Source organism: Austrofundulus limnaeus, unplaced genomic scaffold (genome assembly GCF_001266775.1).
Source record: "Austrofundulus limnaeus strain Quisiro unplaced genomic scaffold, Austrofundulus_limnaeus-1.0 Scaffold1412, whole genome shotgun sequence".
Taxonomy (NCBI): Eukaryota; Metazoa; Chordata; class Actinopteri; order Cyprinodontiformes; family Rivulidae; genus Austrofundulus; species Austrofundulus limnaeus.
The window spans coordinates 30298-44688 of record NW_013953814.1 but is presented as its reverse complement, the minus strand read 5'-3'; the positions used below and the strand labels follow the sequence as shown (position 1 = coordinate 44688).

Genomic DNA, 14391 nt, shown 5'->3' with positions numbered 1-14391 from the left:
ATGGCAATATGTTGAGTATATTTGATATATCACCTAACACTGCATAAAATGTGTTAAAATTAAGGACATGTACAGCCTGTGACATACAACATAGTTTGGAGTATTAGAACAAAACCACTAGTTCATGAGACTGAACTGTGTTCTATTTCATGAGCCATGATATTTAATTTAGGATATTGATTCATGCCATTTAGTTCAYCATCTGTTTTCACTCGATGTGTGATACTGCCCCTGTGATCCAGAGCTTGGAAATCCAAGTTGAGCATTTTTATGTGTGAGGCAAGCAGCATGTGTGTGGACTAATACTAATCTCATTCTGAACCACAGAGAGGGTTAAAACAAACAAACAAACAAACAAACAAACAAACAAACAAACAAACAAAAAAAAAACCACATTCTGTAGCTTGTGGGCTCTCAGTATGCAGATGCGGCCACAGATTATTTATTACTTTTTCATGAGATAATAATCTGTTGTGCCTTGTTTATTTCCTTTCTAAGTATTAACCTGTAGCCACACACAACACCTACATTTCATGTAAAACTGTTTAGGTTTTAACAGATTTTTTCCCCCATTTGTATTTGTTGGTTTTGTAATAATTCTGACAAAACACAGTTAGTTGTAATAGGTAGTAGGATAAATAAAAATAGTGTAAGTCGTGCTTGCAAATAAATGCGGTGGGATCATGTTTTAAGATGTTCTTAGCTGCAGCCTTTCAGTAAGCTCATCCACACTGTAGACTCACTTGTTTCTGCAGCTTCAAAGCCCGAGAGACACAAAAAGAGGTATCCAAGCTGTTTGATAAGCCCACATCTCTCAGGCTTACTGTCACACATGAAAGTACACACACGTGTACGCACAGTTTAGGCCACTTGAGCTCTTGTGAGGTACAGGCTGCCTTGCCCACAATGCTGTATCAAAGGTAGAACAGCCTTCTGTGGAAGATCTGAGGCTCAGCCTAACATCTGAGCAGCAGAAAATCCTGTTTGCTTATAGTTCTGAGCCAGAGGCAGGTAACTGTGATCCTTGCTGCTGCTATCAGTGGCCGACCCAGAGTTCTAGTAATAAACACACTAGAAGGAGCCCAAACCTCAAATCTCAAACCTTTAATGATTTATAACGGCAACTAAATTATGCAAAATGATTTTTGGTGCATTGTTGTTGGATATCCAAGAACCTATTTGGAATATAAATAATCAAAAACTTTGCAGTCATGCAGCTGAAGGAAGCAAGTTATGTAACGCACCAACAAAAAAATGTAATCGGATCGGGTTGTTTCTGATTGGAATGTGGAAATGAGCATCCAATCAAAGACAGGCTGATTCCTGCAGGCAGCCAATTCAACAAGGAAATCAGCGTCATTCATGAACAGCTGAGCAGAGAGTCATGACCTGACATCCGGCACTACACGTTGTTTGCAACTCATTCATAATCAATTCTGTAAAAGAGCATGCTGCATTCAAACGAAAACCTCTATAGTTTTACAGCACACTTTTGAAACAATTTCCTTTTATCTGAGTTAGTGTCTGCTGAAGTTAAAGAGTTATTTCTGGCATTTCATTTTCTGCAGGATTCTAATTTTAAAGAAGGAATTTATCTAACGGAGAGTCAGCAGGCGGTCAACAAATTGCCGAGGAGAGTAGGAAACACACAGCGAAAGCCAGCGAACACAGCTTGGCACAGATTTTGCATCCTAAATGACTGTAGAGAGGACACAGCTGGTAGATCAGACTTAATCAGAAGAGCTTCTAAAAATAATAAAAGCCTGTTCAGAGTGCAACATACTGAACATTTATCAGCAACTTTTTCTTGTGTAAGGTGTCAGTCACAACTCTTTTAAAGAGATTCTGTACGAAAGAAGCCACGGTGTTATAGCAGGTGACATCATTTACGTTGACTAATATTTTCGTAATGTGGGTGTTAGAAAAACTAAACCAGAACTCAAAGATCACAGAGAGCTTCTTGGAACTGTTGCCATCTTAAGCAGCAGCATTAATGTTACACAATAAGCAGCAGAATMATTGAAAATCTACTCTAGGGTTTGCAGTTATCTTGAAAGGCAATTACACATTAGTTTCCACCATGAATGTGCAGCATCATCTTTTTACTGGATTAAATTTACTTTATTCCTGATGTCAAATAAGACGCTTTGGCAGCTTGAAAGAAAGTGTCACTTTTTCTGCAGTACGCCCTTTTTTCTTCCATGCAGCTGACACTGTCATTTTAGGCAGCTGTCACATGAAGCTATGGCTTTTTCCCCACCGGCTACTGAAAGGCTCATTTGGAGCAGTTACTGGATGGCTCTCATGTCTCTACAGCAATAATTGGGGAAATTTGATTCATTCTTTCCAAACGAATCTACATGGCAAATGTGATGCAGTCAATTTACATGGGGCCCCTCAGAGTCATTCTTACTTACTGAATCGAAACGGCCAAGCAAACTTGAAGAAATACAGAGGAAAAAAAGGGTGTTTGTAGTTTTTTTTTTGCTCTCACCTCTGGTGTAAGAGCGTTGTTGTCTGTGGTTTGGCTGGAGAGCAGGACGTGCGTAAAGCCCTCTTCCTTTCGGACCACGATGTCTCTGAATCGACAGTTGCTCTCGTTCTGTCGCACGTTGTACCTGAGCCGCTTGTCAAACACGTAGCCCTTCTCCTCAGCCAGTTTCCTCTTTACTGAGCTGTGAAGATGCATCTTTCCATTGGYTAGAGGGGAACCTAACATAAATAAAGGATGACAGAACAGCTTGTCAAATTGTTGTGACTGACAACTGGTGAAGCTCATATAAAACCTGTCAGTACCATAATTTTTTAAAAATATTCAGTAGATTTTTTTCTATTGCAGTTTGGCTTGTCTTAGCCTGGTGACTGTGCAATAATTAAACATTTTTAACCACTCACTTGATCAAAACTATTATAAGAACTTTATTTTTAATTTTTTTTAGCAAATTAGGCTCTCTTCTTAAAACATGTTGGTGAAGTAAAACAACAGGTGAAGCAGGAAGTACCTTTTTTTAGTTTTCATGCCCATTTTCAGATGAACTGCAAAATTACTATCGCAACCAGGAAGTAAAGATTTTAGAAGCTAGCTTGACTGGCTTGTTTTTAATGTCTGTAGCAAAATACAGACTGTGTATTGATTTATGGAATCATTATAYTTGATTTTGGAGTGGACGGTGTCTCAGACAACTGGCTGAGACACCGGTTTCTTCTCCATAAATCAAACTGTCTGCACTGTTAGAAACTTTAGCTATTAGACAGATTTTGTGTTTATCTAATTGTTTAAAAAGCTAAAAACAGAAAAGCCAAAAATAAAAAACAACCCAAAACAAATATTTTTTAGACATTCCTTCAGTTTCTTCATTTATTTTCTAAAGTTTACAAAAAGACAGATGATTCCATCTTTTCCTATGACCTGCTTAATGCTTACTGTTTAAGGTCCATCTACAAAATAATCCCAAGTTTGTGCTTGTCAGTGTCAAATGTTACACTTTTTTTATTTGCAAAGTTTAATAAAATMTGTCTTTAAGGACTGAGGGTTTAGACATAAACCGAACATAATGTAAAACATGGAGAGACCTGAATCGTTTCTGAATGCAATGAGGGCATTTTCTCTGCTTGATATCAGAGCTTTCACTGTGAGGCTGAGGGAATTTCAGCTTGATTGCATTAATATTCAAACCTTGCAAAGACATGACATACTATAGCTGAATTATCTCGCTRTATCAGATTTAAAATATGAAAACTATATTAAACAGTAATTTTATACCTTTTTTATCAACCTCAAAACAAAGCAAGATCTTGTGGGCCATTTATCTATAAGTAGATTTTATTTAATTGTAGGGACTGAAAAAAATTGTGTCAAAGCACAATCTCAGTTGTGGACTTTAATTAGATGAGAGGAAGAGGGAAAAGAAAAAAGAAAGAGCTGAAAGTTCTGCAGCACACAAGTGTTTCTTATCTGAGAACATCTTGACGTGCTGTGGGACTAACAATAACACAAGCCCCTCAAAGAAAGCTCAGTTTTGTCACCACAACCTGTACTTTGATGCATTTACAGTCTGTATACTGTAGGATAAAATTAGGAGGAAAAAAAGACATCTRAATCAAATTGCATTTTTAATGAACAGTAGTTTTTTTAAATTCCTGTGGCTTCTTGGCACATTTGTTACCTCAAGAGACAGTCATAAAGTGCTTTAAACAATTTGTAAATGTTCATTTTTGAGTTTGTAAATAGCAAAGTAATACAAAAATCCTTAAAAAAATCTGTCTCTCATTCTGCCACGTAGCAAATAGAAAACATTTWGGTAAACCTAACTGACTTAAAATGGGAAAATTTTATTCTGATTTCACGTCAGACAGAGGGGAAAAACTCATGTATCTTYTTAGTGTATGTAAACTTCTGGTTTCAACTTTATCTTAGGTGTTGAAACAAGCATTGGATCAGTAACAAGTCATACCTGTTTTATTTTATATTAGATCATTTTTAATTGAAACAGCCTATCCATTGGCATTTTATTCGCAGACATACATTTCTGCACAGATGTCTTCAGATCCTGCTACAGCATTTCAGTTAAGTTGAGGCATGGACTTGACTGACCCATTGTAACACCTGGATTTATTTTTATTTTTAGACATTTTATTGTAGAYTTCTTGCTATGTTTAGAATCACTGTACAGATGCCCAACTCAGCTTTGGCCACATTTTTGTTGTTGGACAGTTGGCCCAATATTTCACTAGAATAATCCACCAGATACAGTACAACACTTTCACATGATGTTAAATAAGATTTGACACACTTTTGTAAATGTTACCCAGATACTTGCAATTTGATACTGATCACTTGCTATAAAAGGTTATTAAGTTGTGGGAGCTGAGGGAGCTGAGTGAAGTAGTCTTTTGAGGATTAGGAGATTAGGATTCATAATAGCTGCCAGAGTACTAGCCATTAGGCTGACTCAATACTTCCCCAGCATGGTGCTATATGACTGAACAGCTGACGGACAGGATGTGGGATTTTAACAGGAATGTGTCCAAGTTAAAATTCTGGTGTACCTATCAACAGATGGTGATAGACTAAAGTTATGAATAGGACTCATCAGTTACTCACTTTTAAAGTGTATGCACATATATTTATAGAAAACTAGCAAAAAGGACACAAGTACAGTTTAGAGTTATATTMGTTATGTCTAACTATTAATTCAACAACAAAGTGAGAATATTGTTCATATCCACTGAAGCAATGTGAACATTATTTTTCTTGTATAGTATTACCAAATTGGCATGCCTGATCATTGAGTGAATGCAGTTTTCTGATCTGTTCCTTATGAGGTACATCTGGCCAAAGAAATAACTTTATGCAGTTACAATGTTATCAAAAAGTCAWATGACTGTGGTGACATGACATGAGAATTGATAGTAAACCAGATCTGACAAAGCCTATACCCTACACACAGCTGATAAATAAATGAGAAATTTGAGCCCTCAACCCTACAGTGAGGCTATCTGATGGCTGTGTTAAGCAGCAGGAGTGTGTTTTGTTGTCATGCTTTGGGTTCACTTAGAGTGRAGATTTACAGATTAAAAAATAAGTTGTTTTAAGTTGATATTTGTATCCAACAGTGAGACATTTCAAGTAGGCATAGTTTATTCTACTATGGCAATTTCTATTGAGCAGATACAAAGGACAACAAAGTGTTTTGTATGAACAGGTGCCATAYCACAACTCAACTGAACTGATTTGTCCGATAGAACTCTCCCCCAGCAAAATCAGCAGCAATTAGGGTAATACCTTTGGATAAATGTGTGGTTCATCACACCATGCTAAAATGCACTGAGGCTGTTTTAGTACATAGTAGCCCCTACTTTATAATTTTCTTAGATTAGACCTATACTTTCCCCCAACTATATGTAGTATGCAATTCATTGTAAAATGTGGCAATTGTAAAACATTCTAGCACCCAGAAAAGAACGAAATTATATTTTAGATGGATCATCTCCACAKTGCTAATATCCAATGCATGCTGCTAATAATAAAATATCAAAGAAATTTGTTGAGTTTCTAATAAACATTTCAAGATGATTTATTCATAACATACACRATATTGCCAAAAGTATTCCCTCACCTGCCTTGACTCACATATGAGCTTAAGTGACATCCCGTTCCTGATCCACCCTTTGCAGCTAGAACAGCTTCAACTCTTCAGGGAAGGCTGTCCACAAGGTTTAGGAGWGTGTTWRTGGGGATTKTTGACCATTCTTTCAGAAGCGCATTTGTGAGGTCACATACTGATGTTGGACAGAAGGCCTGTTCTGTTGAGGTCAGGACTTTGTGCAGGCCAGTCAAGTTCATCCACACCAGACTCTACCATCCATGTCTTTATGGACCTTGCTTTGTGCACTTGTGCACAGTCATGTTGGAAGAGGAAGGGRCCAGCTCCAAACTGTTCCCACAAAGTTGGGAGCATGGAATTGTCCGAAATGTCTTGGTATGGTGAAGCATTCAGAGTTCCTTTCACTGGAATTAAGGGGCCAAGCCCAGCTCTTGATACACAACCCTACATCGGAATCCCCCCTCCACCAAACTTTACACTTGGCACAATGCAGCCAGACAAGTATGGTTTACCTGGCAACTGCCAAACCCAGACTTGTCCATCAGATTACCAGATGGAGAAGTGTGATTCGTCACTGCAGAGAATGTGCCTCCACTGCTCTAGAATCCAGTGGCGGTGTGCTTTACACCACTGCATCCAATACTTTGCATTGTGCTTGGGGATATRTGGCTTGGATGCAGCTGCTCGATCATGGAAACCCATTCCATGAAGCTCTCTGCACACTGTTCTTGAGCTAATCTGAAGGCCACATGAAGTTTGGATGTCTGTAGTGATTGACTTTGCAGACAATTGAGGACCTCTTCACACTATGCGCTTCAGCATCCACCGACCCTGCTCCATCAGTTTACATGTGGAATTCACTGAGCTCCTGAAAGTGACTCATTCTTTAACAGGTGTTTGTAAAAACAGTCTGCATGTCTAGGTGCTTAATTTTATACACCTATGGCCATGGAAGTGATTGGAACACCTGATTCCAATAATTTGGATGGGTGAGGAAATACTTTTGGCAATATAGTGTAGGTAATGATTAATGAAAGTGGTTCATACCCTGGACTGTGACCCAAGAGTGACATTCAAATGTGATATCACTTCTCCACTAAAGATCCCCAGTTAGAGCCCTTACAAGCTAGAATGTGTCACCACAGCTAAAACACTGTATCACACTAAAAGTCTTTCACGCAATACTTTAAATGTCAATGTCAAATTTATTTATATAGCACATTAAAACAACAAAAGCTGACCAAAGTGCTTTACAGTTCAGTCAAGAGTTGTATCAAAAAACAAACAAAAAATCATAGATACAAATACTGTACAGAAACACAATATAATACATAAAAGCTCTAATTGAACCTCCAACTCAATCTTAGTCAAAGGCCAAAGAAAAGAGATGGGTCTTCAGCAAAGATTTAAAAGCCTCAACAGTCTCAGCTGACTGAATATTAAGAGGTAAACTGTTCCACAGCTTTGGAGCAGCTATTGCAAAAGCCTGATCACCTCTAGATTTCAGTTTGGATCTAGGAACATCTAAAAGATTGGTAGACCTGAGTGCTCTGACTGGAGTGTAGATGTTAAGAAGATCACATAAATATGATGGGGCCAGACCACTAAAAACTTTAAAAGCCAACAGTAAAATCTTAAAACCAATTCACAGGTGAACAGGAAGCCAATGGAGAGAAGCCAGGAGGTTATGTGTTCATGCTTTTTAGTACCTGTTAAAAGACAAGCTGCTGCATTCTGGACAGTCTGTAGGCAATGCAAAGATGATTTATCCAAACCAGCATACAAAGAATTACAATAATCCAAACGAGTGGTAATAAAAGCATGAATCACCTTTTCAAGGTCTTTAGTAGGCAGATACAGTTTCACCAAAGCAATCAGTCTTAATTGGGAAAAAACTTGATTTTACAATGGAATTACTCTGTTTATCTAAATTAAAGACACCATCAAAGAGAAAACCCAGATTCCTGACAGAGTCGCTGTATGAAGATAAAGGGACAATGTCATCAGAATTAACTTTACCAAAACTGATTACCTCAGTTTTACTCTCATTTAGGTTCAAAAAGTTTAATTTTAGCCAGGTTTTTATATCATTTAGACAACTGAAGAGTGGTTCCAGTGGAGCGACCCTGTTCAACTTAATGGACATATAGACTTGGATGTCATCAGCAAAGCAGTGAAAAGTGATGTTATACTTTCTGAAAACGGACGCCAAAGGCAACATGTAAAGATTAAAAGAAGTGGACCTAAAATGGACCCTTGGGGGACCCCACAAATCAGAGGAGCTGGTGAAGAAGAACATTCACCAAGGTGAACAGAAAAAACTCCTGTTAGTCAAATAAGATTTAAACCATGATAAAACTGTGCCTTTGATACCAACCAGCTGATCAAGATATGACAACAAAATGTTATTGAAAATAACATGTTAAAGGAATAATAGCCCCTTTACACTAGATGACAAGTACCTTATGTTCTTATCAAGGGATGGGCAACTGAAAGGATTGTAGGGGGTCACATTTTTTGTTGACACTACCAGAGGGCCACATAGCACTGCACACTTCCCCAAATGTAATAAAACTGCCATTTTAATTATGTATATAGATGTTATATGCATGTTATGTTGCATGAATTTGTTTATTAAGCAAACATACAGTGCAGTAACTAACTTAATATTTCATGCGCAAATGCATGTAACAGTGGTATTCTTGCTTAATAAATATGAATACCAAATGTTTAAAGCTAACAAAAAATAAACACTTTAGTTAGCTGAAGTGCAATGGCATAAGACGCCTTGAGTGTGGACTCCTGTGTGGTTGTGGTTCTGGTAAAAAGCCAGACTGAAATCACTCACAGGCTGCTAGTCACTCATCCTTGTTCTAACTAATTAAAAAAAGACTAATTTGGAAGACGTTCTCCAGATGCCCATCCTAGCATGACTTTCTCAGGGTGTGTCAGTGAGCAGTTACAAATATTATTTCTGTGATAAGCTGTTTAAATGACCTTGGCGTGATCACAGTCATAGCCAAGGAAGAGGTCAACGTGGCAAATTTTGCTTTAAATTCTTGACAACCAAGCCATGCCAGTGTGCACAGGCAATGCGCTATGGATACGCTGCCAATTCTGTCCCCAGTGCCTTACAACCACAGTGATAAAACACTACAACTTTGCAATGGAACTTTGCAAGATTAAAACCTGAAACTAGGTGTGAAACAGTGGAGAATGAGTTAAAAGTAAAGGCTTCTTTGCTTTTTTACAGAACTATACCACTTTGAAGAAACGCTTAAGACAATATACTGTGAGGAATATGGTCCAACACTTCAAAATCTTGAAAAAGAAGTAATATTGAAAAAATAAAAATCTGTAAATGTCAAGTTTTGACCTAAACCGAACTGAGATGCTGTAGCGTGACTTCAAATTGGCTGTTAGAAAAMAACATGTTGGAGGAGTGGATCCAAAATTATAAGTATGCAATAAGTATGCCCACTCCTGCTCGGCACCTCTCAGCATGGACAACTCCAGAGTGGAAGAATGTCCAACCCCTCTCGAGGAGACTGGTTCCAGAGCCAGAGTGGTGCATCGAGATGAGTCCGACTAGTTGTCCTGTTCCAAAACCAATATTTCTAAATATAGCATCACATGATCTCATCATTTCAATTGATTAGAATTACCTTACCTAGTTCAGGGGTGAATTGTGGTCCAGTGGTGTCTTTTTGTCCTAGTTCTGTATCCACCCTGTCTGAAGGCAGTCTGTGTGACCTCGCTTCTGCACTGTAAATAAGAGGTTCCTTTTCTCCGTTCTGGAGTCCATTTTGAGGAACCCTCAATGGGGGAACAAAGTGGGGTCCACTTGCTGAATGAGCCTTATATGTCACAGCTTTGTTCATTCTGTCCCCAAAAACATGTTTCCCAACTCCAACAACTACTTTCTTCTGTTTCTGTGTTTGTGCTGATCCTCCAATCCCCAGAACAGATCCTACTCTCACCCCAACAGGCGGGCCACTAGTCCTTTTCTTTTTCCGGGCCTCGGGCTGAGCCCTAGAGTTTTCTGTTACAGAGGGTTGGTTAGCAATGAGGGGCTCCCCGTGATGTTTTTGGACTTTGGGTAGTTTGTGTGAATGCCGTCTTGAGCTGTTGAACCGGTCAATGAATTCCTCACAGTGCAGCAGGTGATGCTCTGGTTCCCATGTGTCCTCTTTACTTCCATAACCTTTCCATCTTATCAGGTACTCCCACTTACCCTTCTTGTTCCGCCTCTTGTCCACAATCCGCTCCACCTGAAGGCCACACACAAAGAGGGAAACAAGATGGAAAATGTTTTAGTCACTTTTTGAGACAGAAAAAGTTTGTGCAGCAAACCTAAGAGAGCTGACATACAGCTAAATATATCTGCTGCTTTGTCTGGGGTGTCTACTTGTGTAGTCTAAAATTTGATTATAGAGATGCTTAGGTCATGAAAGTCTCCCTAAAGTCTCTGTGTAAAACATAACAGTTTCCTGCTAAGTCCTTGTTTTTTTAATCTCCATTAAAATTAGCKTTGAAACAAGCARCACTATGYCCACATTATAATGTTGTGTTTTAGTTTAAACCATTGCAAGGAGTGTCAAAGTCTTACACGATGCATTTTGTGGCATCTGTCAAGATAAAGATAAGGCCTGACTCTGTGGAGGAAAGATAAGTGGCCAGAGTGGAGCCCAAAGGAGCTGAAGGCCACCATCATAAAAAAGACTCCCAGGCAAGCACACAARAGTCAAACCAAAAGTAAAAGAGCATTTTACTAATATGTTGCACCAGCAGAAAGCTCACAACAGTGAAAAACATTTTAACATGAGCACTTTCTGATATGCAGTTACTAAATAAATTCAAAATGACTTGTCTGAAACAATCACACACATACAGAAATAAAAGCACAATTTAAGGTAAACTCCAATGAAACCAAATTATCTTAAGCAAAAGAAAAAAAAAACTAATATCCTGACATTTCTTTCTTCTTGTCTAAGCATAAAATTACTAACATTTGCTTACCACAAAATGTAATTATTTTAAAAATGTTGTAGATGAAAATGTCAAAGTCCACAATTTTCTCGAAAAGGTAACTAAGTAATAGTTGTTGGCCACCTTGGCACAGTGTGTGTGACTAACTGTCTAAATGAAGCGTACATTAAACAAGGGTACAATTTGATTTGAATGTGTTTATTGCAAAGATTACAGTTACACTGAAGGTTACTGGACAAAAAAAAACCTATCAGATTTTATAAGTTAATGAAGCAAGGACTCTTCACATTAAGAGCACTTAAAGGGTTTCTGATTTATGTACTGACATACACATGCACACTAATGAACTCTAAGTTGTCATGCAAGATTCTGATCTGCTCTAGAATTATTCCTATTCATACAGTTTTGTGCATAATTTGGAAGTGACGACAATTGGGTTCATCCTATTTTTTAAATGATTTTGATTAATGATGCAGAATTTTATTTTACAGTTAAAAGTAATATCCACCTAAATATGTAACTAGATGTAAAAAATCCTGATAAGTATGAGAATGGTTGGTATATGGCTAAAACTAGGAGCTGTGGAGGAATTTTGTGGTCATTTTCACATCATCCTCTACCTCTTATATCCCTTCTCCAGCTCTTCTATTCTTTCTCTAAATTTATGGATGTACGTATGGATGGATAATGGATAATATTGATTAGAAAAGCATTGTAAAACTGTTAATTACCTATACAAATGTATTCAACTTATTACATCTATTTCATATTTTCTACCTTTTGATTTCTTAACCATAGAAAATAAAAAAAATAGTTAAAGTTTCAAGTTAAAGTCCATTATATGATATGAGGTTTGACCATGCATCTTATGAAACATCATTGGAAGATTTCTTCAGCGGCATCAGTATAGCTGTGGTAATTGCTGCTCATCTCTGATATTCTGAATACATTAAACAAAAATAAACAGACTTTGATGGGTGAGCTGCAGGAGTTTCATAAAAAAAGAGACATGATTAGGCTGCCTATGGTTCCAGATAATGTCACACTTAACGCACAGAGACTCACACAGATGAAAAGAAAAGCAGAGGGAGCATAAAGAACACTAAAAGACAGCATAGTAAATTGTGCATACAAGCCAAAAGGGTTTGAAAGCTAAAGATGCTTAGATGTTTTAGCAGAATATCCTTCAACAGTTACCATAAAAATCAACATTGACACAAGTCCAATACAGTAAAACACCATCTACATCAAGGTTTCATTAATTGCAATTTGTTTTCTCTTTGAATACTTGTTGATTTTTTTTGACTACCAGTCATTTTTGTACTAATTTATCACAGTCTAGCGAAGAGCTACATCTCATCAAATAATCAATCAGAAGGATGTCCAATTACTAAACCAAATTCTCGAACTTAGGAATGGTTGCTTAGACTCTTTTCACATTGTGAGTGAACTTAACAACACTTGGTGTTTTTCAAAATTGTTCATTTTCAACAGAAGATAGTACTTCTATTTGTGACACTTACCAGCAACCTTCATAAAACTAAATGTTCTTGAAAACATAGTACAAACGGTCTGGTTAGAAAGCACTGTCACTTGTTTCATTTACTTCTACTAAAAATGTCCCAGTGAACACCTAACATCTGTTTTTCTATAGAGATAAAGATTCATTCAGTCATAATTACAATATTATTTTTTTTATTACAGGATTTAAAAAACTTTGATGAATAAGTCCATCCATCCATCCATCCATCCATCCATCCATCCATCCATCCATCCAACCATCCATCCATCCATCCATCCATCCATCATTTAAACCAATAATTAGACTGCATTATTTAGGTTGAAACTATTCAATCAGTAAACTCAGTTTTATTTGATTTGACCATAAACACAAGTTATTTTAAAGGTTAAATATTAAAAGCTTTATTCAGCTATTCTGTTGACATAAATTAGAGGTATACCAATCTGTAGGATTAACACATTTATTGTAGGAGTCCTTTCTTGCCTGCAGTAGGTGTTTCTTTTTGCCTTAATGTTTTTTACTCTCATAATTATCCTTTTTTTATTATAATTAAATGTCACGAAATCCTTCTCTTTTGAGCTAAACAAGTTTTAAATGCTTTGCAATATCATTTTTTGTAGATTGTTTAAGCCCATACCAAGATGGTGTATAGCCATCTGTATAGTCATAAATATAATTTTCTGTGACTCCTGACTGTGTTAAAGGCACACTGCACTGAAAAACGTAGATGATTGGCATGTGCGCCCTGTCCCTGTTTGAAATTAAGTTGCTGTCAGTAGTAGGTTTACATAGGAATTTCTTAAACATTGTCATGAAAAACTGTATTATATCCTACAGTTATAGTCCTTTTTTAAGCACATTTTTAGATAAATATAATTGATTGATTACTGATATTAGAAAATAATTGCTTTAATCCATAACAAAATGAAYTCCAAAATTGTGGAGCAGAAGAAAGCAACTACCGGTATCTTTAATTTTCTTTTTGGGTGTGTTTGTAATCCCAATTCCTGGCATGTTAAGTTGAACAATCACTTGCTTGGAAGGATGATTTGTGTACAAACCTACCTAAAATACTGTGTACTAATGTGAAAAGCCAATACTGCACAGTGAGGGTTAGAGAATTACGCTCCTACTGAGAATTGTAATTACAGAAGTAACAAGAGTAATTAGGTCAGTAGACGCTGAGTGGATTGATTCTGTGCAAAGTCACAGTGACAGAGGTGAAGATCACTGCCAGCACCTGTCTATTCTTTCACTTGGTTGTGACATTTCTCATGAGACAGCTGGAAATGATGGACATGCCACTGTAACAATTTATCATAGCCAGACTCTCTTCTTTGCTTAATTACAAGTCTACTATGTCCTACAGTTAACAAAATATGACTGCCATGAGAGTTGTTAATTTAATCCACAGCTAGAAGATGACCAAAATGTTTAATATCTTGGGTCAGTTTGCCATATTAGTGGATTAATTTAGAATAGTAAAGTCAGAAAAAAACTTATTTTCATTAAAAAAAATTGCCTAGCTCACCCTATTCTTTCACTTGGACAGTGTGACGGCCCTGCTGCACCTCCTGCTTACAGCTGATTAGGCTGGCAGGTGCCTTCTATCAGGTGTGCTTCCTTTTAAGGTCCTGAAGGGGAGGAGTCGAGAAGACCTGACGGTTGAGGGTGGGGTGAGACTTCCGGAAACTGACGACATTGTTGTTGGAGCGACGCGGAAAACTCAAAAACAGAAACATTGATATTGGAAAAGGCGGATTTGGCATAAAC

At 37.4% G+C, this 14391-nt stretch overlaps 1 protein-coding gene across 1 annotated transcript in view; it reads right to left on the bottom strand.

Moving 5' to 3' along the window:
- LOC106535314 (chromodomain Y like 2) overlaps window positions 1-14391 on the bottom strand; it is a 23760-nt gene that overhangs the window by 7682 nt on the left and 1687 nt on the right. The window contains exons 2-3 of the mRNA XM_014032292.1: window positions 9778-10378; window positions 2495-2712 (exon numbers count right to left, since the gene is read on the bottom strand). Coding sequence (XP_013887746.1) covers window positions 2495-2712; window positions 9778-10378 — 819 coding nt within the window. The remainder of the gene's footprint in view (window positions 1-2494; window positions 2713-9777; window positions 10379-14391) is intronic.